The sequence below is a fragment of the Protopterus annectens genome, chromosome 13.part0 (genome assembly GCF_019279795.1).
Source record: "Protopterus annectens isolate FY-2018-M chromosome 13.part0, PAN1.0, whole genome shotgun sequence".
NCBI lineage: Eukaryota > Metazoa > Chordata > Ceratodontiformes > Protopteridae > Protopterus > Protopterus annectens.
In genome coordinates, this window is record NC_056747.1 from 177,842,897 (window position 1) to 177,869,947 (window position 27,051).

The 27,051-nt window shown below is 38.3% G+C and overlaps 1 protein-coding gene across 1 annotated transcript in view; it reads right to left on the reverse strand.

Annotated features, from left to right (window-relative positions):
• LOC122817686 (interleukin-6 receptor subunit beta-like) overlaps nucleotides 1–27,051 on the reverse strand; it is a 165,652-nt gene that overhangs the window by 78,409 nt on the left and 60,192 nt on the right. Inside the window, exons 3-4 of the mRNA XM_044090756.1 lie at nucleotides 15,214–15,390; nucleotides 88–189 (exon numbers count right to left, since the gene is read on the reverse strand). Coding sequence (XP_043946691.1) covers nucleotides 88–189; nucleotides 15,214–15,390 — 279 coding nt within the window. The remainder of the gene's footprint in view (nucleotides 1–87; nucleotides 190–15,213; nucleotides 15,391–27,051) is intronic.

Consider the following 27,051-nt stretch of genomic DNA (forward strand, 5'->3'; position numbering starts at 1 on the left):
AGCTTATTGCTACCAGCTGTGTTTTCTGCATCACTTAAAATATTGCAAACATAGTACTTTATTTTTTATAGCTAAATAATAACTTACGTTTAGTAAGGTTACATATGTAAGTATATCCCATCGTGAACAACAACATATCCTTTTGACCATGAACTATCACTCTGTAGTGTATCTCTCCTTTCATTTCTCCTAAAACAGAAGACAACAAAAAGTTTAATACATTATATATTGTAGTCTACCAGTCAATTTCAGAAATGAGAATTTTAAATATTACAAAAAGTGAATTAAATTAAGTAATCTAGCAGGCAATGTTGACCTTTACTCGATCCTTATCCTTTAATGTACATACTAATGTAGATTATTTGGGTTATATAATCCTGACACTTCCATCCAGGAGACACATTTTTACTAGTGCAGTATTCTTTTTTTTGCTTATTTTTTGACAGTGTATTTAAGACACACAAAAGGGCAAAGGACTAAATTTAGGAATAAGCCAAGAAAACTGGATTAGAAGAGCAATTTATACAGGGCTAAAATGTATGGAAATAGAGGTTGTGTGAGTCAAGGACAGGTCATGTGGATGGGACTTAAGTTACCATCATATTTTTATAGAACAAATACAAGACTATATCACAATACATAGGACAACATGTATGCATCTTAGCAGACATTTTTAATTCTCAAGTGCTTTTTACTGCAGTAAAAACACTTGTATGCCCCTCACATCACCATAACTGATGCTTCTGAGTTCTGTGATCAGAAAAAAACATGCTGTTAAATATTCAGACTTCAGGACAGATGAAATCATCATAAAGTAAAACCATATAACTCACTGTCTTCTCCACAATAAAATGAATACATTCATGACAACGTACACTCAGTATTCTTTCCTACTGGTTTCATGACATTAACCAAATTGAAATTAAGCTTTCTCAGCACCATCCATTCATTTATGTATGCTAATCCAGAAATATGACCATGTCCACTGCAGAAGGGACTATCTCATCAACGAAGACTCCATTTTGCCAGTTTTCGACATGGTATTGGGGTGTAACATCAACTGTGTCCATCTCTCCCAATTCAATGCCATTCTCTTACCTTCTTCAACAGTCATACTTATCTCAGGTCTGCTCTCAAGCAATACGTCTGTCAATTTGTTTGGCATACTTGCTTCCTCTTGACTTCTTCCAGTCTCTCCCAAATTTTCTTCACTAAATTGTCTTCTCCATTCCAAACCACTGTAATCTATTGTCTTTGACCTTATCTGCAATTGGATCTAGTTTGGCTTCTGCTCTGATGTCCTCATTTCTTCAACTGTCCCATAGTGTGGATCCTATCACATACTTTAGGAACTTCATCTCCATCACCTCTAGCTTCATAAACTATTCTGCCTTCACTGCCCACGTTTCTGACCCATACAGTGGTACTGGTCACACCACTGTTTGATTCCAGATCTGACTTCCTCATGTAGACATTCCTTCTCCTCCTCCATGCATCCCAGATACTTAAATCTGTTAACCTGTTCTAGTATTTTCTCTTCTATCTCAGTTTTTCAGCTTCTTCTGATTTCCCCCATTTACTGCTATGACGTTTTTGTTTGTACTCAGTTTCCATCTTGTGTGCCTGCAGTTTTGTAGTCCATTCCCTTATTGTTTTCTGAAGTTTCTATTCAGGGTCTGCTTGTAATGTCACATTATCTGCATGCAGCATCTTTGTTGATATGTCCTCCCCAGCCAGTTTGCTGATGTAGTCCATCACCAGTATGAAACAAAGTGGACTCAGAGCTAAACACTGATGCACACCCACTCTCACTATGAACCCTTCTGAGAGTCAGAACATTATTCATACTTGAGTCTTTGGGTCCTTGTACATAACCTGCACTAATTCTACCAATGTTTCTGCAACTTTGAACCATTACATAACTACCCAAATCAGCTTTCCTAAGACTTTGTCATGTGCTTTCTCCACATCTAGAAATGCCCATTTGGACACTTTCTTCATCTCTAGCTTCTTCTCAACTCTGTCTTACTGCAAACATCAGGTTGGTTGTGTTGCATCCTAATCTAAAACCTAACTGCTCATCTATCATCTTACTTTCTTCTACTCTGTGTATTCATTTATCAGTCCCCCTGTCCAGCCCTTTCATATAGTATGACAGGTGTTTTATACCTCTGTATTGCCCACAGTTGTGAATGTACCCTTTGTTTATGTACAGTGGCACTAGAATTCATATTCTCCGGTCATCTGCCGATACAGCGATGAGTACCCTCCGGAGCCATTTCTCCCCTAACTCACCCAACATCTTGAACATGTCTGCTGTGACTTCATCTAAGGTTGCTGTTTTCACTGACTTAATTTGCCATCATTCTGCTCTTTCTTCTTCTAAGGTGGACTCTTCTTACTTTTTCATTGTAGAGTGTGTCTGGAGCAGTAAACATTTTAGGGAGTTTTCTTCAATCAGAAGCTGATATAAGTAATTCTTCCATCTGCCTTCGGTGTCCCATGGACTGGTGAGTGGGTTGTTACTGGCATCCCCCATGAAGGGTGCCTGATGACTATCTTTTTTATCTTTCTGTTTTCTTGCAACCTGATAGAGTTTCTTTGTACCATCTGGATGGTCACTTTCCAGAAGTTGGTAGAGTGCCCTCTGATGCCTTGTTCTTTGTTGCCTTAATTTCTCTCTCTCAGTCTCTCTGTTAGTCAACCAGTATTACTTCTTATCCCAATCCGTCTGTTCTCTCCCCCTTTTCCTGCTTTCCTCCTTTATTTTGGTAACTTCCTGAACATCAGCATTCTACCACCATCCTTACTTATGTGCCTTATTTCCATACCTGGCTTGGTTACACATCTATTCTGTAGTCCTCACACATGCTGTTTAGAGGTGCTGCCATTCTTCAACTCCATCAATTTTTTCTTCTTTTTGAGGTGCTAGAGCTCTGAATAATTCCTTGGACTCTTGCACCTTTTCTCCATTCAACTTACAGGTCTTAAGCCTAGTCTCCATTGACTTTAGTGCCCTCTCAAACCTCTGCTTGCAGCTGATTGTGGCAACCATTTGTTAATGCAGTGGGCTAACTGTTGCACTGAGGATGACTTTATAATCTCTGATTCTACTCTGATACCATTTCCCTACTAGGAGGAAATCTGAGTTTTATGTTGGCTACTTTTGTATGTAATCTTGGGATTCTCCCTCTCTCTGAACCACCATCTAGTCATTTGCCAGACAAAAGTTTAGGATGGTCTGCTCTCCTTTGCTTATGTTGCAGTCCTCATATCCTGTTCTTTCTGTCCTGATACGACTGGTTGGCTGACAGATTCAGTGAAAACTTCACCCCTCTGTCCCCCCATTAGTAAATCAGGACACCCCCAGTACCTGCCCCTTCCCCCTATATCTAGAGAACAGGTCATCACTGCTCTCTCAAAGGCAAAAAATGCGGCCTCCATCAGACCCGATAACATACCAGGCTGCATCCTATGTGAACTCAGCCAGGAACTTGCAGCACCATTAGGCACCCTATTCATCAAAAGCCTGAGTACCGCTTCATCCCAGCTGAGTGGAAGGCAGTCACTGTCTTCCCTTTACACAAAGGTGGAGCATCCACCGATCTGGGAAATTATAGACCCATCAGCATAACTAACCTCATCTGCAAGGCCATGGAACAGATTATCATGGACCTTATTAACAAGGACATTAGCAACCTCCAAACACTCGATTCCACACAGTCTGGCTTCATCAAGGTGAGGTCATGTCTGCTAAATTTGGTTGACTTCTTTGAGACAGTCACCAAAGCCATGGATGAAGGGAATATGGTGCACACCTCCTACTTTGACCTGGCCAAAGCCTTTGACACTATTCTCCACTCAGGCATAACAAATAAACTCTCTCAACTAGGCATCAATCCATATGTTACCAGATGGGTAGCAAACTGGCTCACTGATAGAACCCAACAAGTAAAAATAGGGGAAGACACCTCAAGCAGTAGACCCATAACAAGCAGCATACCCCAGGGCTCAGTCTTGGTGCCTGTGTTATTTTGGGATATACTTTTCTTAGGTACAGGCCAAAACCAGTGGGATATGGATGACCAAGTTTGCAGATGACTGCAAGCTGGGTGCTGTCATCAATTCCCTAGTGATGTGGACATCCTCCAAGAGGGTATCACTCAGACAAATGACTGGTGCCAGAAACATGGCCTCAAGCTGAATATCAAAAAATGCATCATCATCCCCTTTGGGGAGAGTGACAACCCCACAAATCATCACATTAATAACAATGTCCTAGGCACGCAAGACAGCAACCTGACTTTTGACTACCATGTTGCTTCCGTTGTACGGAAAGTCTTCTACATGGCCAATCCTCATATATAAGGGTATCTCATCCAGGACAAGGAGGTCATATCATCCATTTATTCTTCCCATATAAGGCCCATTATTGAGTACAATGCCCCTTTCGGCATGTACCTCTCAAAGCATATGCAGCAGCTGGAAAGACCACAGATGTTCCTCACCAGGAGAATCCAGGGCCTCAAACATCTACCATACACAGATAACCTTATCCCTCTACTCAGTTTCATCCAGACTCCTCAGAGGTGACCTCTGTCTGGCATACAAGGTGATCACGGACCCCACCTTGATGGCACTGCTGCATATCCGCAAGTCAAGCTGCACTTTAGTAACTCACAGCCGTGGCCTCAACCTGGTCTGTGACATCAACAGGACTTGTTGGTTGGACAGATTTGTGTCTCAGAGACTCCCCCATCTATGGAATAGACTCCCTCTCCACGTCAAGCAGAGTACCTCTTTACTCGTTTTTAAGAGCAACCTGGATAACTGGATGGGAAACAGAAAATATACCCCTGGGATACCACCCATGTCCCTGCTGGACAGGGGCATCAGGTACTGATTTGTCTAAATATGGGCTAAATTCTTGGCTAGGGTTATAAGGGCCTCAGGGCCAATAACCTAGTAACCTCCTATGATATTCTTATCCTATGACTCAAGTATTATATTATTAACACCAGCTTATGTTGTCCTGCTTTTTCTAATAGTGCTGTCTGAATGCACTCTTTTTCTTGCTATCACAACCTTGATGTGGGGCACATAGGTGGTGATTATGAATGTTGTCTTATTTATACATCGGATTCTGATTGTCATGAGTCTGTCATTAATTCTTACAACAGCCCTTGCTTTCATCAGAAGATTCTTCCTCACCACAATCCCCACACAATTTCTAGTCTGTCCTCTCCTGCAGAGTAGATTCTGGATCTGAACCAAGTGCCTTTGTTCCACTGCCCTTCCATCTGGTCATCTGGTCATATACTTAAAAGCTGCATTTTTACAGTGAACCTATATTGAATGTAAAACAAAACAAAAAAGTATACCAGTGTGCAATAATGACGCAAACAAAACTGAAAAACAAGCACAGCATACCCAAAAGAAGCCATTTCTCTGTCAAAACTTCCCTTTGTTTAGCACTTTCATCCTCATTGAATGACTTCACCAAAATACCATAACAAGTTTTACTCCACATTTTATATTGTTCACTATTCATGTGACAACAGTTAACATGTTAATATAAAAACAATTCAATTAAGAACAATTAGATTTAAAAACACAATGCAAAATACAAAAATGTAGCTAATCAGCTTTTTATCTCTTAAACACACAACATTAAATGGTTTCATTAAGACCTGTAAATTTGCCAGCTTGAAGTCTAAGCTGCTAAACTGTCTTTCTCATTTCTAATGTATTTTTAAAATTCCCTCTTCTATAATCCAATAACACCATCTAAAGTACTGAAATCATTCTTCATTAAGTGCACATTGCCTGATGCATTTTATTCAATCTTAATTAAGTTTTGACTGGGTTGCAGCTACTCAGTTTGTTAACTGGCTCTAATGAAAGGACGTTTGCTTCAATGAGTAGTAAGTTAAGTGATCTTGACAAACTCAATCTCCTTTTTTTCAACAACTTTTCTTCTGAACACAAGGGTTTATTTACTTTTGTACACCATGTTTTTTATGGGTCTATATTAGAACATCGAAGTTTCAAAACTTCAAATGTTCTAATATCGAACCTTATTACGCGAAAGTTGAAAATATCGAAGCAACAGAAAACTGAATTTTTTCCTAGGGAAAGAATTCGGTTGTCCGTTTCTGTTGCTTCAGTATTTTCAGCGCTGTGGTGGAAAGTTACGGGTCGGGTTCAGGTAAGTGTGCGATTGAGTGTGAGTTAGGGTAGTTAGGGTTAGGGTGCGGGTTAGGTATGTGTGTGATTGTGTGGATGTGAGGGTTAGGGCGGGTTAGGTGAGTTAGTATTAGGATGCAGGTTAGGTATGTGTGTGATTGTGTGTATATGAGGGTTAGGGCAGGTTAGGTAAGTTAGGGTTAGGGTGCAGGTCAGGTAAGTGTGCGATTGTGTGGACGTGAGGGTTAGGGTGGGGTAGGTGAGTTAGGGTTAGGGTGCGGGTCAGGTAAGTGTGCGATAGTGACAGACCTTAGGGTTAGGGTTTGAGTTAAGGTAAGTGGATAGTTAGTGGTGTGTGTATAGTTTAGTGTAGGGTTAGGTGTAAGATATTAGGTGTATGTGTGTGGATTGCTGTTTGTTTGGTGTGCTTGTGTTGAGTGTATGTGTTTTGGAACAACAAATTTTTTCCCTAGGAAAAAATTTGCTGTTCTGTATGTTCGATGTTTTTAGCTTTCGCATAATAGGGTTCGATATTAGAACATTCGAAGTTTTGAAACTTCGATGTTCTAATATAGACCCATTTTTTCTAGTTCTGTATTGATTGTAGTTATCCTTAGTTGGCAGGTTAATAGGTTCACATCCAGCTTTTGTGCAACATAGTGACCTAAGGTAACCCAAGCTGGAAAGAAGTTAACACTGGCCAGCTATCAGTTTATTGTTCCAGGGTTGTTGGGCTTTATGACAGGTACACAATGGCCATATAGAACTCTCCCAACATTAGCATGTGTCTCTGGTGTAGGTTTGGACTAGGTGGGTCTTCAGTCCACTAGTCACTGGCAAATTTGTATGACCACTTTTGGCAACATTCACCAGTGTGACCAAATCAAGTAGATCCATTGTTCCGCACTGTTGAGTGGTTAGCCCTAACATTTATTTATTTATTTTATTTAATATTTGTTTACCGGGAAAGTCCAACTTGGAACACAAAGCCAATTTTCAGTGGAGGCCCGGGGAGAAACACTCCAGACGCATGTCTTTGTAATGTAAGAGGAAACTGGAGAACCCATAGGAAGCCCACATGAACGCAGGGAGGATATGCAGACTCCACACAGAAGGGACCCCAGCCAAAAATCGAACAAGCTCACTGTCTAAAATCTGTGTTCTCCTAACTACATCCTACATTAAAATCAGCAACACATTGCCATTAACCACTTAGTGTGTCTCAGTTTACTGACTGCTACAAGGATAGCATGTAAAGCTGACTCCAAAATAGATCCCTATGGAACACCACTGCTAGCTTCATTCCTTAGTTTTTTCTGTGCAGCAGGTTATATACTAGTCTGTTTTCCTATCATTAGCTACTATAGGGTGCCAAAAAGATTTTTGCAAGACTTCATACATGGTATGAACAGATAATCTCAATTCCAGTCCACCTGAAACCTGTTCAAAGAATGCAAGTGAGTTGAAGACATGGTATCTACATTTCACAAAACCACACTGCTCTTTATCCAATAAACTAGAGCCCAAAGTTAAAATATTGAATATTAACTATTTCTCAGATTTTACAAAACTTAGATTCTCTAGTGTATTAGGCCTGAGTTAGGCCTATTTTGGTAGATGGGAGTACTGTATCTTGTTTCTAAATGCTAAGTGCTATGCTGATTTTAGAACATTTGTTGAAAACCCCCCACTCCTGTTTTTGCTGTACTCTCTGTACTCTAAAGATCACAATTATAGTGTTGTCCCACTGAATCTGTACGGTATAGATAACTGAATGACGCAATAGACTCTTGATTAAATTTAAAAATCTTACAATATACCTGGATAAACAAGATGATGTGCGTCTTTATATAGCAAAAAGATGGACTACAGAGAAATAGCTCAGGTAAAATGAATCAAACTCTCAAATAAGTGCTTTCACACTCTGTAGAGTTTCTTCAGATGAACATATCCACAACATACAGAGTAAAACAATTTAATAGACTGGTTTTCATGTTACGTATTCATTCAGACCAGGATATTTTTTGGCATTCAGTCTAATTATCCACTTATATTCAGCATTTTCTGTGCCATTCATTATATCCCTCCCCCAGTTTATTAACCATAGTTTATAAGGCCATAAATTTAAAATTATGTATTTTCAGAAATATGTTTTTCCAAAGCTTAATTAAATTATGTTTTCTATATCGCAGAGATTACCAAAGTATTAATCGTAAGCTGATTTTGGGTGGGCCGCATTAAATATTAAACTAATAATTAAAGTATGAGAACAGTATACATGGACCCTTTAAATTCTGAAAAAAAAAACAATCCTTGGTGGTGGCATCTTTTTTAAGGAGGACCATGCATGCTTCACATGCATGTATGCTGATGCAAACTCCGTCTGCACTTACTTGTTGTGTCTTTCGGCTTTTCCCGGTTAGGGGTCACCACAGCGGAACTCCGGTCCGCTAATGATTGGCAGTAGATTTTTATGTGCCGAGTTGCCAGCTCTGACGCACAACCTTCAACGAAGGTATGCCCATTCACACGTCTCCACACAGAAGACGCTTTAGCTGAGAATCGAACAGGACGTCTTACTGTGAGGTGACAACGCTACCGCAGCACCACCACTGCAATCTCAGTCTACACTTACTACAGAATTTAAAGTAACCGTGCCTAGGTAAGGGTGAGTGAGTGTATGACAGTGGTGGATTTACCAGGGAGTCTAGGGGAACTAAAGCTCCCCCATCAGAGACAGATCCAGCACAAAATTACATTAAAATATTTCTCCATTGAGGATAAAAATGTCTGTGCATGAGTCTGTCATACAAAAGACTCATGCACAGATTTTAAACATTCGAACTTGCATGCATTGCTTTCACGCCATGCAGGACCAGACCAGACAACAGACCTTCCTTCCTTTGAAATGCTGCTATGTTAATGGCTACCACGAGTACAGGACCTGAAAGGTAGGCTGAGACTGGCCAGCAAACCTGAAGTGTCTGTGTATCTCTAGTACGAGAAATGCACACACAGATCTGAAACATTGGAACTTGTACGCTTTGCTTTTGTGCCATGCAGGACCAGACCAGATAACAGACCTTCTTTCCTTTCAAATGCTGCTTTGTTAATGGCGACTATTTAAATAGTACTAGCAAAGGACCTGAAAGGCAAGGTAGAGTGACTGGACAACAAACCTGAAGAGTGTGTGTGTGTGTGTGTGTGTGTGTGTGTGTGTATGTGTGTGTGTGTGTGTGTGTGTGTGTGTGTGTGTGTGTGTGTGTGTGTGTGTGCATGTGTCTTTAGTACAACAGGCATTATTAAGCAAGGTATAGCAGCTAAGGAATAACTGACAATCATATAATTAATGTACCTGTGATTCTGTTAAGTAATTACGTAATGACCATGACAAGAGGTCATTTAAGGTTACCCAAGAACAACAAAGAATGTATTTTGCAAGTATTAGGTGTGAAGGTGCAATTTGATGTTGAAGTTAAAAGGAAAAAGGAGAATAAGAATTGCTGCAAAAGATGTCCTTTTTGATTTCATTTAATGGCTGTATTGACATAATACTGTTTTTTTATTATGTTTATTTTCAGTGTACCTATAAAGTGTGTTCTATCTTTTTGATTGTGATGCAGTGCATGATAAGTATGTATTGCACTGTTTTTAGTTTTTATAATGATTAGAGAGAGAGAAATCTTGTAAAAACTGTAAAAAGATAGTGGCAGTCTCAGAATGAGTCATTTTCTGTGAAACAAACGTTTCATTCGTACGAAATTGTCAAGGCAGACATTTATGCATTGTGCCTAAGTGAATCCTACAGTTACGTCTGTATAGTTTCAAATACCTACTAATTTTATATGGCTACGGGAAATTAACCAAATTCATACCAAACACAAATTAATCTGTAAGTGATATTCAAACATTCTGACTCCTGGCAATGAAATGTTTTCCTTGTTACAACGTATTCCTTCCTTTCCTTCATCTTTTTCCATTTTCAGATCTGACCAGTCTCTACACTGAAATGGAAGTTTGCATCTGCAGCTTTGAGGTTATGGGGAAAGAACCCAGGAGTGGACTCAGGTTGCCGATGAGCACAAGCTGAAATTAAAGCCAGCATTCCGTAGCACCAGTACAAGCACATGGCGAGCTCTTGGTGTGGTCCCACCCAGAATAAGAGTTGGTGCTATGTCTGCATGTTTGTAACATTTGTCACCACCTACATCTGCTCCTGGGTCCAAGGAGTAGCTAGTGGTTTAGAATTAGCAGTAGGGAATGCAGGTCCCCAGGCAGAACTGCTACTGAATGGCACTGCAGTCAGGGGACTTGCAGCAGGTCAGGCACATAGTGTTGGGGTAAGACAGTAGGAGGACTTTTAAAAGATAGGGTTTTTGTTCTTTGTTTTGACTGGGGGGGTGTATAAAGATCATTTTCCCATTGCTAGTTGTAAAACTAGAAGTAAAGGGGAAACCAGACCGCAGCAGCCAATGGGAGGGGATGGGCACTTTACAGTTGCTTTTGCTGGGATGGCACTTCACTACGAGTTGAATGTTTGTATATTACCATGTAGGCATGAGGTGTGTGTGTGTGTGTGTGTGTGTGTGTGTGTGTGTGTGTGTGTGTGTGTGTGTGTGTGTGTGTGTGTGTGTGTGTTGGGGGAGGTAATGGTATAACCTGAAGCTGATAATTTTTAACAGCATTTACAGAGTCGCAGACAACAGTGCTGAGTGTTTCATTGAACTTGACAGATTAACATAGGTTCATAGGTTGGTACTGGGCTATCTGCCCGAAGGCATATATTAGCCCAGCCACATTGTGCGGTATTCACCGCCCCTTTAGTAGTTCCCTAGACCCTTGTACTAACAGCTAGTACCCTTGGCCCCTATCTAGTAGTGCTGTTGGTGTGATCCCCAGTGTGAACTTTCTGTTACCCATCCTCACGGCTCTGTACGTTAGACAGAGATCGCCTCTGAGAAAGCGGTATAACAGAGAACAGTCTTAGCTTTTTCAATCATGCTGCATAGGGCAACTGTTTGAGGCCAGTAATCCTCTTGGTTAGGTACCTCTGTGGTCTCTCCAGCTGCTGGAGATGTCTAGCCAGGTACATTTCAATTGATGCATTGTACTCAATAATGGGTCTGATGATGTAATGTGTTCATCTCTCTTAATGTGATGTTTCCTGTTTATTATACTGCTTCAAACCACTTTAACTGTCCACCCTATTTAGGAAAGTTATTTAGACTGTACATGAAAGGGTATCTGATTAGGGAGTGTGAGAACTGATGATGCACACAAAACTACAAGCGATTATTGGGTCGTGAAAAATTACCATTTTCAAAAGTGGGTCTCAGCCCATAAAAGTTTGAGAACAACTGCTATAACATAAAGCTCTTTGAATGACCTATTCTTTTTCCTCACATAAAATTTATAACAAACCTGGCAGACTGCTAACAACACTAGGTCTTAGGTATTACACTAAACTAACTAAGGTTTATTCACTTAAGTTTGCTGTCCATAGCATGATGGTTTATTATACGATTGTTTATTCTTAAATATAAATGAAGGAACAAATGTTTCTTCAAAGATGGTGGATTCTTAAATGTAACATTGACCTGAAACGTTTTTAGTATTACCACTGGTTAAAATAACTAATTGGTTAGTCAGAATAGGGACTTTACCATGCTTTGAATGCAGCTACTGTACATATGTTCTGAAAACAGACCACATCAGTAGGTGTAAATATAATGAGCTGTTATGCTGATTATAATAACCAACATGTGGTGTACTTAGCAGTTTGGCAGGTTTATCTAAGCTTTTATATTGGGGAAATTGAATAGGTCATTTGAGGAGAAAGTTTGTTCTGTCAGTTGTGGATTTGTTCATCTAACGAACTGAAACAGAAGCAGCATGTTGTAAATGTTTAATAATTAATTGATTTCACCTAAGCTATTAGTTCATCCTTTACCATATATCTGGATTATTTTGTTGGACTGCAGGTCATCTCTCATTCCAGAGTGTTTTGGGTTGTTATGCTATATCTTTGTCATCTGTATAGTGCAAACTGAAATAGTTTGAGAGCTGTTCTAGGATACTTTTTATCTATATATTTGTTCACATTAGTAATTAGAACTTCCTTAGCTGTGCTCTTTGGTCAGCATTTTTAAAATCTGATTTTGTCATCTTTATAGCTTATTAACTACTGAGACTTATTGATATTGGGTTTTTTTTGTTACTCCATTGCAGCAGTTGTCATTTGTTTTACCTCAGCAATAGCTTATTATTGGTATAACATGTTTTCAAAGAGACAATCATGTACTCTTGTTACAGAATGTGCTCATACTATCATATCTTATCTCTGTTTAGCTCTTTGCATATTATCTTTGAACGTACATTTACAGCAAAATGGCCTCCTTTTGTAAAATTACAAAATAAAATGTGTTAGTACTGATGCAGTTACAAAAGTTTTCATTTGAATCCTAGCAGCGATATGGGTTACAGTTTAATCCCATAGTAGATGTGAAAAGCCAAAACAGCTGCATTGGTTTAATAGGTTTGGTAAGACATAAGTTAAGATTTTCACACCCTTGCAGCCCTTATGTGGGTGCTACAATTTTCCTCTCACAACTGGTTTAATTTTTCTAACCCTGAGGTTGACAATCTTAAAAGAGGGGAAATACATACAATTTCCCACCAAATAAAAATATATTGTCCTTTCCCCATGACTGTGTGACCTCAGAGGTAGAATAATTGAATAGAAGTGGTGTGAGGAAGCACAACATGACAGGGGTACAGGGTAATTTTTATTTTTCCAGCAGCAAACATATTAATTGACTAGCACAGAAGAGATTTTGTGTTGCTTTATTTTTATGTACCTTTTATACCCAGTTCGCCTGCTATCTACTAGCTCTCCTTAATCAGCCTTTATGGTCTGCATTGCTTAAGTTCTAATTGTGGATGTTGTCATAAGGCAGTTATTCTTCTTCTGGTTGAGGCCTAAACAGCCTCTAGTGGACAGCATGTATGCGGGTGCATGTTTCCTCCCAGCTCATGAAAGCTATAGTACAGGTATAGCTTGGCAGGGTCTAACATGTCCCCTGTCCCCAGTGCTGTACGCCATTCACCTCTCTCCTGTAGCTGCCAGCATTACTGTGGGTTACTGCCCTTCCAACCCCCAGAATGAGCAAATCTGCATTCACCACTCAAAACCCTTATCCCCTGTATATCTCCTCCAGTACCAGATTTTCTACTCAGTCTCGGGTCATCTGTGTCATAGTGAAGACTTAAACCCTGAACACCATGGGGCTGGGTTTATCTTTTGTTTCATTCTAATATTTGACTATACATGTACATGGAAAAATATCTTAAGTCATATGTTTTGAAGAAATGTGTGCTGTAATGTTCTTCAGTAATGGGCTTTTTGTAGTTGTCTGCATCAGGAAGACACATACACAACTGTGCATATACACAAAAATACATACACTCAGACATTCAAAACATATAGACACATACACGGCATGTACATGAACAACCACACACACACACACACACACACACACACACACACACACACACACACACACACACACACACACACACACACACACACACACACACACACACACACGCACTCATTACATGTACACAAACACCCACACCTCACACATACATGCACACACTGCACACTTGGCTTACCTACTGCTCTAAGCAAAATTCTTTACCATTTCTTTCAAGTTCTTCACTGGTATGATGAAAGGACTGGAAAGAAATACAGCCAGGGGAATGGGAAGGTTTTTATTCCCCCATTCCATGTTATGGTATGGAGTGATAGTCAATGATCAGTACGTCATAATCCTTATTGTGGAATTAAGGTGCATTTTCTCTTTTAGTTCTCTATATCTCCTAACGTGAGCTATGCACATTTCTACAATGCTCTCAGTGCTGGCCTAGGCTTTTCCACCCCTGTTTTTGTGGATAAGGTTGCAGTTCGATAAGTACAGTTTCACAAACCGGAACATGTCGATTGCCACATCGATTGAGAATCATTACAGGGGATTTACTATCAGAGCAATAGCAGTTATGCAACATTTTTGGGTTTTTCTATTTTTTCCTCAGTTCAGCAATGGTGCAGTTAGTACATTTAAATAAAGTGGCATGCAGGATGCAGAGGGAGTTGCCCCAAAAAAAATACTTTTAGTTGATTGTTTCATCTGTTTAAGACTTTAATTGGTTTCTTTAATCCAGATGATGCTTGACTGACTATTACTTGATGAATCATAGTAGAATCCATTATTCTCATGTACCTGCTATGAGCTGCATCTTTTTTTACACATACTTTCTGCATGTAATGTTAGACTGCAAGCTGTATACAGAAACTGCTCTCTAGTCTCCATCTACAACACAATCTTGTGGTGAAAAATCCATCACTGTTTCCACAAGATAGGAAAGCAAGTCATTAGCTACTTACGCTTATATTTCCAGACATAGCCTGTAAGTAAGTCTAGGCTCACCAGCTGAACCCAGAGAGTTGGCCTTGTAGACACGTGTCATGTAACTATAGCACTAATGCAGTGTTTTCCTACACTGAGATGGGTAATAAAATTGCAATAAGTCACAGAGCTGCACCAAAATGAATTGTGGAGTTTAGTCACTGCCTGTGAAGAGTAAGATGGGGTATAGTCACTGCCTGTGAAGAGTAAGATGGGGTATTTCCTCCTTCCTGTGTCTTGCACATTCCAAGGTACAGGCTCACTTAACTTCATCTGACAAGAAATTATGTCTGCTATTTTACCTATATTTTTCTCCCTTCTGGCTGGAAGGAAAACATCTGCAAAGGAAACAATGAAGTCATACAAAATAAATTCAGTGTTGTTAAACAGTTACAATTCTTGCTGTACACAGACACAGTGAGATATTGCCTGAATAATTTTAAACATTTTCATGTATAAACAGTCATTTTATTATATACAAATGTATACTGAAGATTACCAATGCATTTTCAATAGATGAAGATTACCAATGCTTTTTCAATAGACAACAGATTACCTCTTATGGCAGTTCTCAGTTTATTCCACCTAACACAGGGATGATAATGAGAGGTGTCCTCAGACAAATTATGAAGTTCAATGCAATACTTCTTGTACCGTGGTGTATGCTTTTTATCTTCCCATGGAAAAGGAACACTATTGTTCCTGATAAAGCTGTTTTGCAGTAAACGCATTTCTACATAGAAAATAAAATGGATTTCTGATTAATGATCTGTCAGTATGAAGACTTAATTTCACCAGCAATATAAACCTTACATGGGTAAAAACCACTTCTGAAGTTAAATATAAGTAGAATAAGACAAGAACAATAAAGGGAATCTGTTACTAGAACTTTTTAAGTGAACGTGCAGTTTTATCAAGTCATGGCCACTTACTTGTTCAAAGTACAATCCTTCTAATTATAAACGTCTGAGACTAATTATTCAAAAGTGCTGTGTTTGAAGAGGTTCAGTTTTTAGATCAAACCAGAAAGTAAGAAAGTGCTCACAGCCGCCATCTTTTCAATTAAAAACGCTTAACCTAAATCATCAAAAAAATCTACTGAATGAAAAACACACCAGATTTTATATCAGCCTAGGAAGTAAACATTTATTTCCTTAGTTGGAAGTGGGGGAGAACAGTGTAACCTCCACCCAAAGCTCTAGTGCTACAAACAATTGAGTCTCACTAATGCTTCACTGTATGCTGTGATGTCTCAGCAGTCTTGCAGTCAAATTTTCAGAGTGTACTTTTTGGATGATTGTACTCTGATAGCCTGTACTTAAAACGTATGTCTGCATCTCAGTCTTGTAAGTCTGATTGTATTGCAACCTGTTAAAATCAGTCTTACCAAATGACTCTCAGTTAAGATCCCCCCTTTCAAATTAAATCACTGTTGTCACATTTTATTGCATTTACTCTTGTCTGCTTTATTGCATTATAGGACTGCCCCTTTTTTTCAGGGAAACCATCTACTGAAAGAAAAGTATAAATGCTGCAGCTCTATGCATATAATTTGATGGTCTAAAGTATCTAATACAGGTAATAAAAAAACATACAAATTAATGATAAACAGCATGCATAGAATAATCCATCACGTCATTGAGACAATATTTCTGAAGAGGCCTCATGAAGGGATAAAGTTAAGTTTCTGTTAAATGAAGCAAAACCGATCTGATGCTACAATCCCCATTAATACACACAAAGCTATTTGAAGAGTCATTTGCAACAGATGAGAGGTATACATTACTATCAGTTCATAAAACACTCCTTTTGTTTATTATGGTACATTCAGGGAGTACCCATCATGAGGGGAGTGAAATCACAACAGATATAAATGGTCAAAGTTAACTCTACCCACTGGCTTGCCCTATGAAATAAGTGAGATAGTGTTATGTTTGTTGGAGATGTTTAGCTGCAATAAATGAAGTTTTATTCCCAAGTCTAGGAATTGAAAGCAGTAACCTGCAGAAGAAAGTCACCCACCATGTATTAAATGTTTGTTCAGAGGAACAGCCCTGGGAGTTCCAGCAATATGTGATCTGTGATGGATTTACCTCGGGGATTAGATCCATTAGGTCTGTTCTGTATGCCATTATTTTGATGTGATTTATTGCTTTCCCTTTCTATTCTTCAGTGTGGAATTTTTAAGACAGAAGGTTATATTTGCTTCACTTTGGATGTAATTTTCTCCTTTCAGTCCAATTTATTAACATGCTTAAGAATTTAAACTTCATTAAAGAAATGATCCAACCAAAAACATCCAATGATTCCAATAAACTGAGTACTAAGATAAAGGAATTCGAAGGAAATCACTCAACAGTTCATAGAAGGATGTAACAAATTTCAGTGAAAGATTCACAGTTTATTAATTACAATGAAAGTTGTACATATTAGATGAGCTTTTCAGTTCCTATGTTGTTCAGTTTTCTACAGTTTTAGTGTCTCACAGGATACATTGTTTTTTTTGTTTTTTTTTTTTTACTAATGAGGCACTTTTATTAAACCATTCTAAAGATTTATTGAGATGAGATTGGACAATTAAATCAGATGACCTGAAGTTTAAACCTAGAAAATCTAGGTCCGTTTTGACTGCAAATCCTGATTATTACAAGGCTTTTTATTAAATGTGCTAAACTTTCATTGTAATTAATTAATGAAATGACACTTAACTAAAGCAGTAATTGGACTTTTCTATAACAGAAGTCTCAAAGTTCTCTTATTTTATATTTGAATATTTAGTGCATATAAACTGTCAGATACATTAAGACAGTATTTGTAGATTAGAGATCTGCCTCAAGATAATTATAATTGGTAATTCTTTATCTGTCTAGAATTATTTTCAATGTTTCCATAGCTGTAACTATCATGTTGTTGAAACTCACTGTAACTTGTCAGTGTTGTAGCAAATATTCGTTTATTTTGGCTACCCATATAATTAAAATTCTAAAATGATATTCTTCCGTACTGTATTATTTACTGTTTCTGGATTAATCAATATTTTTTTGTTCATAAAAAAGTACTCTAAACATAATACAAATGAAAAAAAATATACTTAAGACTAATAGTTTAAAATGCACTTATAAAATGTGCAAACTGTGTTTAAAATACTTCACTGGTGTCTTGAGGGCAACCATCTGTTAACTGACAATGCAGTCATTTCCACAATGAAAGGAGCACTGGACCAAATGTTACAGCTGCATCTTGGGAAACGTCATGAAATGCCTTGTCAGAAGAACTAAAGGGTCTGATAGGGTTACCAACTGTCCCACTTTGCAAGGGACAGTCCCTCTTTGGGCAGTTGTGTCCTGCAAAAAAAATGTAAAAATGGCAAATGTCCTGAGATTTTAGGACAAAATTATTTCCTATATTTTATGTAATAGGTGCATAAAACAGTTATTCTGTATCGGAAACACCTAAATATTATATGTTATACAAAACAGAATAAGCAACTAAAATGCTACAAGAATAAGCTTTTATTTAGGCAAAAAAGTGAAGTATTGTCCTTTGTACTGGCCATGGGTATGTTTTGGCCTGCAAAATCTGATGTTTGTACCAAAAATGTCCCACTTTGGGCATTTGAAAAGGTGGCATCCCTAGGCTCTGACTGCTGACAGACTGACACATTCTGGTTCAGCCTGAATTCGGACTGCAAGTAACAGAGCACATACACAAGATCAAACTAATAACATTAGTCAGTATTATTAAATACACACTGTAAATGTCCGGCAATCCTTGAAAATCACTATTCTGCCCCTCAGTTGATTCATGAAGAGTAAATACTAGATGCAAAAAGAAAAAAAAAGTACAAAAACTTGTGCTGTGGTGTTAATCTTAATTACTGTGTTCTCCAGCTTCTATAATCAGATACTTAGAGGTTCTAATCTCACAGCAGTCAACCTGAGTGTGTGTTCTTCCAAATATTATTTTCTCTTACAGGCTGTTGAGGGGAGATCTATGCCTGGCATACAGGGCATTGTCAGATCCCACTCTGATGGACCGCCTGCATATCCACAAAACAAGCACCAGAATTACCCATTCTAAAGACTTAAACCTTGCCTGTTGTATAAATAGGACCTTCTGGAGAGACAAGTATGTATCCCAGAGACTACCCTGACTCTGGAACAGACTCCCCATCCATGTAAAGCAGAGTTTCTCCCTAACCCAATTCAAGTGCTACTTGGATAAGTAACAGAAATTCATCACTGGTTTGGCACCTGTGTTTCTAATGGACACAGGCAACCTGTAAATGTTTCATCTCCCAAGCCCCTGCTTACACTTATCATAGGCACCAGAACTTGTCAGAGATTTCGGATGCATGGCCTTAAAAAGGCCCTTGTTGTCATTAGCCTAGTAAATGCCTATGAACCTATGAGCAAGCAGGTGCCTCAAACTCAGAAGCAGAAAATGCTTTCTAGTTTACAAGTCAGTATGGACTGCACAAACTCTCAAGTATCTGGAAAGCAGTAGCTAGTCTAAAGGAGGATTTCCTACAACCAGAATATTGACTTCTTTTGGGAGATTTCATTGTTGCAAACAAGCCTGCTCCTAAAAAGGTGGCAGCCTTCAATGATACTTTGTACTACATCCCAGTCTTCTTAGAGTGTAGAGCTTTTGATTCTGTTATGGGTCATATAGAGCAGCGGAAATGCAAAATGTATACTGGAGCAATTAGATGAAGTACTGCTCTGATGACAGTAATGTATTTCACCACTAGACCCTCACTTTGCCTGGGTACAAGAGTAACGTTACTACCTGCTACAGTACTTAAGTCTCTGCACCCTACCAGCTCAACTTCAAGGCTCCAGTTTTATGGAGAGGAGTATCAAATCGGATGAGTATCCTTTATTATAGGTAGCAAAAGTAGTAATCTGAACAAACAAAGGTAGCAAAAGTAGTAATCTGAACAAACAAAGGTAGCAAAAGTAGTAATCTGAACAAACTAAGGTAGCAAAAGTAGTAATCTGAACAAACAAAGGTAGCAAACGTAGTAATCTGAACAAAGGTAGCAAAAGTAGTAATCTGAACAAACAAAGGGCTTTACATAATGAAAAGTAATAGTAGTTAAAATGGCTAACTCGTCATTTATCAACCTATTAAAACAACTAACAATGGTTTACCTTAGATGGGCTTACTCTGAATTATTTAGGAAGTCAGGAACATCTTGTAGAGAAACACTGACATTTCTGGGTATAGGGAAGATGACCAATATTGCAAAATGTTTCATGCAGCTCATGAAAGATTCAAAACAACTGATGATTCCATTAGGGAACTGGGCCGCTTACCAATCAGAATCGAAAACTGAAGGCTACCCTTTCTGATCTTATGAAAGTTAGGACACTAAATATAGAAACCTGAAGAAATGTTTGCAGATAAATGCTGAAACTTAGAGCCCAGTAAGATCTCAAACAAGATGTCAGTGTCTCAAAGATTAGAGATGGTTGTCAACTTTGCTACGGGTTAAATTGCATTTACATACATCACCCTGTATGATGCCATATGGATGCAGATATGGCCTAGCACCCTACAACTCACTTCTGTTTCCTGAGAAAACCAAAACCCAGGATGCCTCAGAGGAAATAGTAGACCCCCACCTTATGCCTCCTAAGCATATTGCACCTACTGCAACAATAAAATGTACAGAGTGGTATTCTGTGAGCATAAGAAGAGTGAAGAGCCAAAAAGAGGTCTCTGTCATAAGTTACACCCATAAAAAAAGACCTTTTAAAACCATTACTATTATGAAAGTATGTCAGAGTATGAATGAGATACACAGTGAACTGCACAAAGTAACATATATGGGTTAATGCAAATATTCAATGAAAAATAAAAATATTTGTACATGTTACAAGATTATGCACTATGTAAGGAAACAAAGATATGGCTTATGGTCAGGTAAGTGTATGCTTCTGATGCATAAGGCATGAGGCATTTACACTAGCTAACTCGACATAAGTCCCAGAGAACTGGACATTAAGGCAGTTAGCATGTATTTATCAAAGAACTATGCATTTGAGTGTCTTATTCTGGTTATAAAATGGATTTTATACTTATATGGGAGGAATTCTTTTGCATGTGCTTGTGTGCATATATATGTGTGTGCGTGTGCGTGTGCGTGTGTGTGTGTGTGTGTGTGTGTGTGTGTGTGTGTGTGTAATATAAAACCACAAAATCAGTGCAAAAAGCAAAGGAAACAAACTCACTACAAGATGAAACATGAACCATGTTTATTACCTACTACATACATACATTGTGTATTATAGATGAACTGTGCACTGTACTCACGGAGATATTTAACACTTCTCTTGCTATGGCAAAAGAACTCTCATGTTACAAGGAAACAAACACCATTCCATTGCCTAAGAAAATCTCCCCTCCAGCCTTAATGACTTCAGACCATTCACTCTAACATCCACTGCTATAAAATGTTTCGAGCAGCTGATCAAAAAAACAGTTGTCATTGGGCCTACCTCCTTTTTTTGACCCTCTGCAGTTTGCTTACAGAGCCACCATATCCATGGCTGATGCCATATCAGTAGCGCTACACAGCTCTCTTGAACATGTAGAGAGCAATGACAACTTTGTGAGGATGCTGTTCATAGATTACAACACAGCATTTAATACTGTGGTACCAATGCAGCTGATAGAAAAACTGGCATATATAGGAGTCAGTAAACATCTCTGTAACTGGATCCTGGACTTCCTGATTGATGTGTTCTTACCCAAACTTATTCTCCGAGTCCTTTTAAAGTGTATCAAGATTAATACTGGGGTTCGACAAGAACGTGTTCTCAGTCTACTGTTATTCACCATCCTGAGCCACGACTGCTATGCAAAGTACAAGTCCAACCATATTATCAAGTTTGTTGATGATACCACAGTCATGAAACTCATCACAAAGTAGGATTAAAGAGCATACAGAGAGAATGTGGCATCTCTGATCAGTTGGTGTGAGGGGAACAACCTTGACCTGAATTTAAACAAGACAAAAGAGATTATCATTGACTTCAGGGAAAAGAAAACAAACCATCCAGCACCCATGATCAATGGTGAGACTGTAGAGAGGGTTAAGTGTATGAAATTCCTAGGTATACACATATCAGAGGATCTCTCTTGGTTGAGTAAAACCAGCCAGCTAGTCAAGCAAGCACACCAATGCCTCCATTTTTTGAGAAGGCTCAAGAAAGCTAAGCTCGGGTCTCATATCCTCTCCACTTTCTTTAGAGGTGCTATTCAGAGCATCCTCACCAGCAATTTCACAGTGTGGTTTGGAAGGTGTACAGCTACAGAAAGGAAGGCACTACAGAGAGTGGTGAGGGTCGCAGAGAAGGTAACAGGTACCAGTCTTCCATTGATGCAACTTGACTCTGCAAGAAGCATCAGAAGGGCCACCATGCACATGGACTCTAAGCATCTGGCACAGGTAGAAGATATCGCAGCATCCACTGCAGGACTACCAGATTCAACAACAGTTTCTACTAGAGAGTGATCAAACTTCTGAACTCGGGCATAAGTCTCAGAGAACTGGACATTAAGGCAGTTCTTTCTTTTTTTCATAAATACCTAGAATCTGTTGTATAATATATAACACACAAATTCCAAGTAAGTACAATATTTATTTATATTACCCCTATCAAGCGCAATATTAGACAGACATCTTAGGCAATGTGCAATCTGTAATGTGTCTTATTTAAATGGGGCAGTTATTAAAACATGGGGAGGGTATACTTATTCTGTATTCAAGTGTTGGAATTTTTCTGCTCTTTTGCACAGGTACTGAGAGTAGGATTGTATATGCTAGTCATGTTCATTCTTTACTTGTTTGTGTTGTTTTACTTTCTGTTTGTAATCTCAAGAAGGAGCTGATGCACAAATTTCATTTAGGCTACAAATGTGTAGTCCTAAATGACAATAAAGTTTATTCTGAATCTTGAATACCTAGATATCTATATATCTATATCTAACTATATATATATATATATATCTATCTATATATATATATATATATATATATATATATATATATATATATATATATATATATATACACACACACACACACACACACACACACTCACACACATAAAGACACACACACACACACACATACAGTGTGTGTGTGTGTGTGTGTGTGTGTGTGTGTGTAAAAATCTCATTACATATTACTTTACCCCCTAAGTTGATCAATTTGATTTCATTTTTTTTCTCTTTATTAAAACCCCCTTTAATCCCTTTTCCCATTCATTCTCAGATTTCCCGTTTTGCTTTGACTTCTGGTTGCTCCTTGACTCATTTCCTCTAGCACCACTGCCCCTTTTCCATGCTTAAGTACCCTCCAGTCAATATCATTCCCCTATAATTGCAACTCTACTCTTTATGGACCTTTCTAGTTACATTTTCATGGCTGCTGTCAGCCACACTGTTATGTAGTCCCCTTTGTCCAATGCAGCTCTGGCTTGAAGATCTCTCACCTCAACCCACCTATACAGAATGAGATCAAAAAGTGATAATTTATTTATTTATGTAAGCACCTTTGGGCAAAGTCAAGGAAACAGTAGCATATGGGAAATTTAAATCAGCAAGTCAGACCTCAATCAAAGTTCCATCGGTAACTCACATATGGAAGGCCCCTAGCACCTCTCCATTCCAGCCGTCCCTTAAGTAACTTCTGCCTCCCCAGTTTTCACTCCTCTGTCCTTCCCGAATAATGAACCAATAAACTCTTGGTAGCCGACCACTGAATCTGAGACAAATGAACACTGATATAATAGAAGTTACATAATAAAGAAGACACTAAGCACTTTCATACATACATACAATTCAGACTTTATCAGAATTCAAGTAATTAAAATGCAAACCCTTTTATATCACCACAATTCCCATCACAGGAGCATGCAGTGACCAGTCTCCACAAGTCATTTCTTTTATCCTTTAAAAACGCATGAAACAGAGACATTCCCATTTAGTCCAGGTAATTTATCTGCTTGTAATTGTAATTATCAATAAAATTCTGTTATTAATAAAATATTACTATAACCACCCCCATTCATTTCAACATTTTCTGAAACAAAAAACACAGATTGATTAAAATTTAAACAGGAGTCAAAATGTTGTGAACAAGGTGTATTCTGATATCACAGTGACAAATCCCTCCTACCATTTGTCCATGTTTCTATTGCTGTTTGTCACAGTTAGTGCAGAAGATTAGGACTATGAATTGTTAATGAGCTGAATCCTGTAACACAAGTTTGATTCTCTCAGCCTGCAGTTGTCTTTTCTACAAGTCTCAACAATTCATTTAAGCCAACAGTATTCCTAGGTTTGACTGAAAAGGTCCTGGTGGATCAGAATTGTACCACAGTTAAAATAAAACAAGTAAGATTCAACCGCAACATCTTCATGTTCCACTATTAAATTTTCCTTTCAGCCATCCTCTTTTCTAGACTTCAGGCATTACTAATAACCCAGTATATATTCATATTGTCAGAAATGACAATATCGATCGCGCATTTGGGTGAACCAAATGCGTGAATTTCAAACTTCTACATTCTCAGAAGTTCAAAAATCAGCAAATCGAACAGCTGATTCGCTGATTTTCGAACTAAAATGTTGAAGACACATCATAATGCAGGGGCAAGCCCCCCTGCACCCCCAAGAGGGGGGCTCTGCCACCCACCCCCTACTTTAATATACTAACTCCGAGATTGCACTACAGTGGGAAAAGGGATCATTTCCCGATCCCCGCTATAGTGCAATCCGCACCCACAATGTCGAATCTGCAATGAGCGAATGCCAATGTGCATTCACCCATTGCCCATTCGGACAATTCTTTTTCGAGGTTTTGCCACTTTGAAAACCTCCTTTTGCACAAAGTGGATTCGCATGAGTGCATAATGCAGTTATGAAGGTAAACCTAATAAGCCAACTCCTTTACCCTTTGTCCCTTATTTCCTGTTCTCTCATCTTCTTTATCTGTTCAATTTCTGCCTTAAGCTTTTGCCTTATCCTGATTTTTATTCAGGTTTTAAGATTATTTTTATTGGCTGCATGATCATTTCACTTACAAAACATTTTAAATTATCTACAATTAACAAAACACAAATTGCCCCTTCCACACAGTATCAGATGTCATCATGTTCCCCTGTCATTCTAAATAATTTTATCCTCTGCTAGGATGATTTGCAAGCTTGCAAAAAATACCTTTCAGTACGGACAATATATGGGTGCCTGTAGGTAAGCTGTTTAAGCATTCCGTACCACTGAGCTTGCAATCAGTGCTACTGCTAAAGGAAAAAGGACATTTCATGTGTTAATGTGCCTCAGGATTGTTGGACCCAATATATCTTCATATGTATGCCTTTCTTATACATGAACCACTTGTCCTTCATAGAAAAAGTAAGCATTTAAGCTTACTGCTACTGTTCCTTTCAGTGAAGAATCATGGCTGATCCATACTGACAACACAAGCTGCTAATCAAAATATCCCATCTGCTGTCAGCTATGTATCTGTTTTCTTTCACATATTGAATTCTGACAAAAAGTGTACTTCAGGCATTTATTTACTACTGACTGTTGTGTTACTTTTTACTCTATAGTTTCACTATAACACTTACCTAGCAGTTAAATGAAAACAGAGCTAGTCCAGGAAGCAAAACCAATAAACCAAATACTGGACTATGAGAACAAGTAGAATTTGTAGTCCTTTATTGACAAAGATTAACGCTGTATTTATAACAATGGCGTTTTTCTCCAAGTATCCCTCAGACTTCATCAGACAATGTTGTGACAAGAAACACTACACCTTATATACATTCACTTAATAATTAATTAATAAGCTTATTAAAATCCTTAAAGAGACACTGTCATATAAAATAAATTCTACCTACTATTACCTGGCAGTTGTTGGAAGAAACTTATTGTATCAGAAACACATTTAGCTCAGGTCTGTCCCATTCTATTTGCTGATGGTCTGCTTAGGCTCACACCACTTCCCTGCACTACTCCCAGTCCCACCCAACCTCCTCTACAACTACATTTATGCCTACACAAGACCCTCTTAGTATTACACAGAATCCTACCCTTCCTGCATATATACTCACTTCAGTTCTTTAGTCATCCTTTTTCCTTCTACATCACTTCCTATTCCTGACAAACAGGAAGTGATGATTTCAAGATAATGAACATTATACCCCTCTTCCTCAAGTTATCACCTTCTTTTCATACTCTAGAAATAACTGTTAATTTTCATTACCCCCACTAAACACGTTGCTCATATATCTAAGAACTTTTCTACTCCCTTTACCGTCATACCTCACATGTTATAACAACTCTCACTAACTATAAAATCCCCCACTCTTGCCTATTCAACACACATTAAATCAGCCAACAGTACTTGTACAAAATTGCATCCAACTTAAGTTCTCCCCACCTCCTTTACAAATACAAATCTAGCTCTCTTTCAAGCTTAAACATAAGTCCACTATGAACATGCCATTATGCCCTTTACTTACATTACCATATTAATTCCCCTATGTGGTGAGGTACACCCTAATCCTGGCCCATATCCTTCATCTCTACTATTTAAGCTTAGCTCTCCTACATCTGTACCCCCAAGAAATGTAAAAGTCTCCTCCATCAACAAACAAAGTATAGTTAATGTAACAGTATTCCACTCCTGGTTCTGTCATTACTCTCCAGATATTGCCATCCTTACTGAAACCTGGCTTAAGCCACACAAAGATTCTGAAATTCTTACTCCAGGCTATAATATGATAAATGCTGATAGTTAAACAAACAAAAATGGTGGTGTAGCCATCTTCTTTTCAAACCACCTCACTCTTTTTCCCTCTTACTTTGTCTCACCTACATTTTACTCTGCAGAGATACTAATTTCTAACCTGAAACTAAACAATCATACAAATCTATCATTGCTCTCTCTCTATATATATATATATATATATATAATATATATATATATATATATATATATATATATATATATATATATATATATATATATATATATATATATCCCTCTAGGTAAAAATATCCCTGTCTTGGAAGACATACTTAATTGGATCAAATTCCATTTCCATTGAAACAACAATCCTTGGTGATGTCAACACTGACTGACAGCATCTTCCAACAGACTACCCCTCAAATAGCATCAACCTGAAAGGATTTACACAAATTATAACCTCTCATACTCATCCCAACAAAACCTGAAATTCTGGTTTCATTCCAGTCTGAATCCTAGTTTCAAACCCTAAACAATGCAGTTCTCCCAAAAGAATCACATATATACTCAGTGACCACTTTTCCATCTGTGTCCATTGATTAATAAACAACTCCTCCAAAT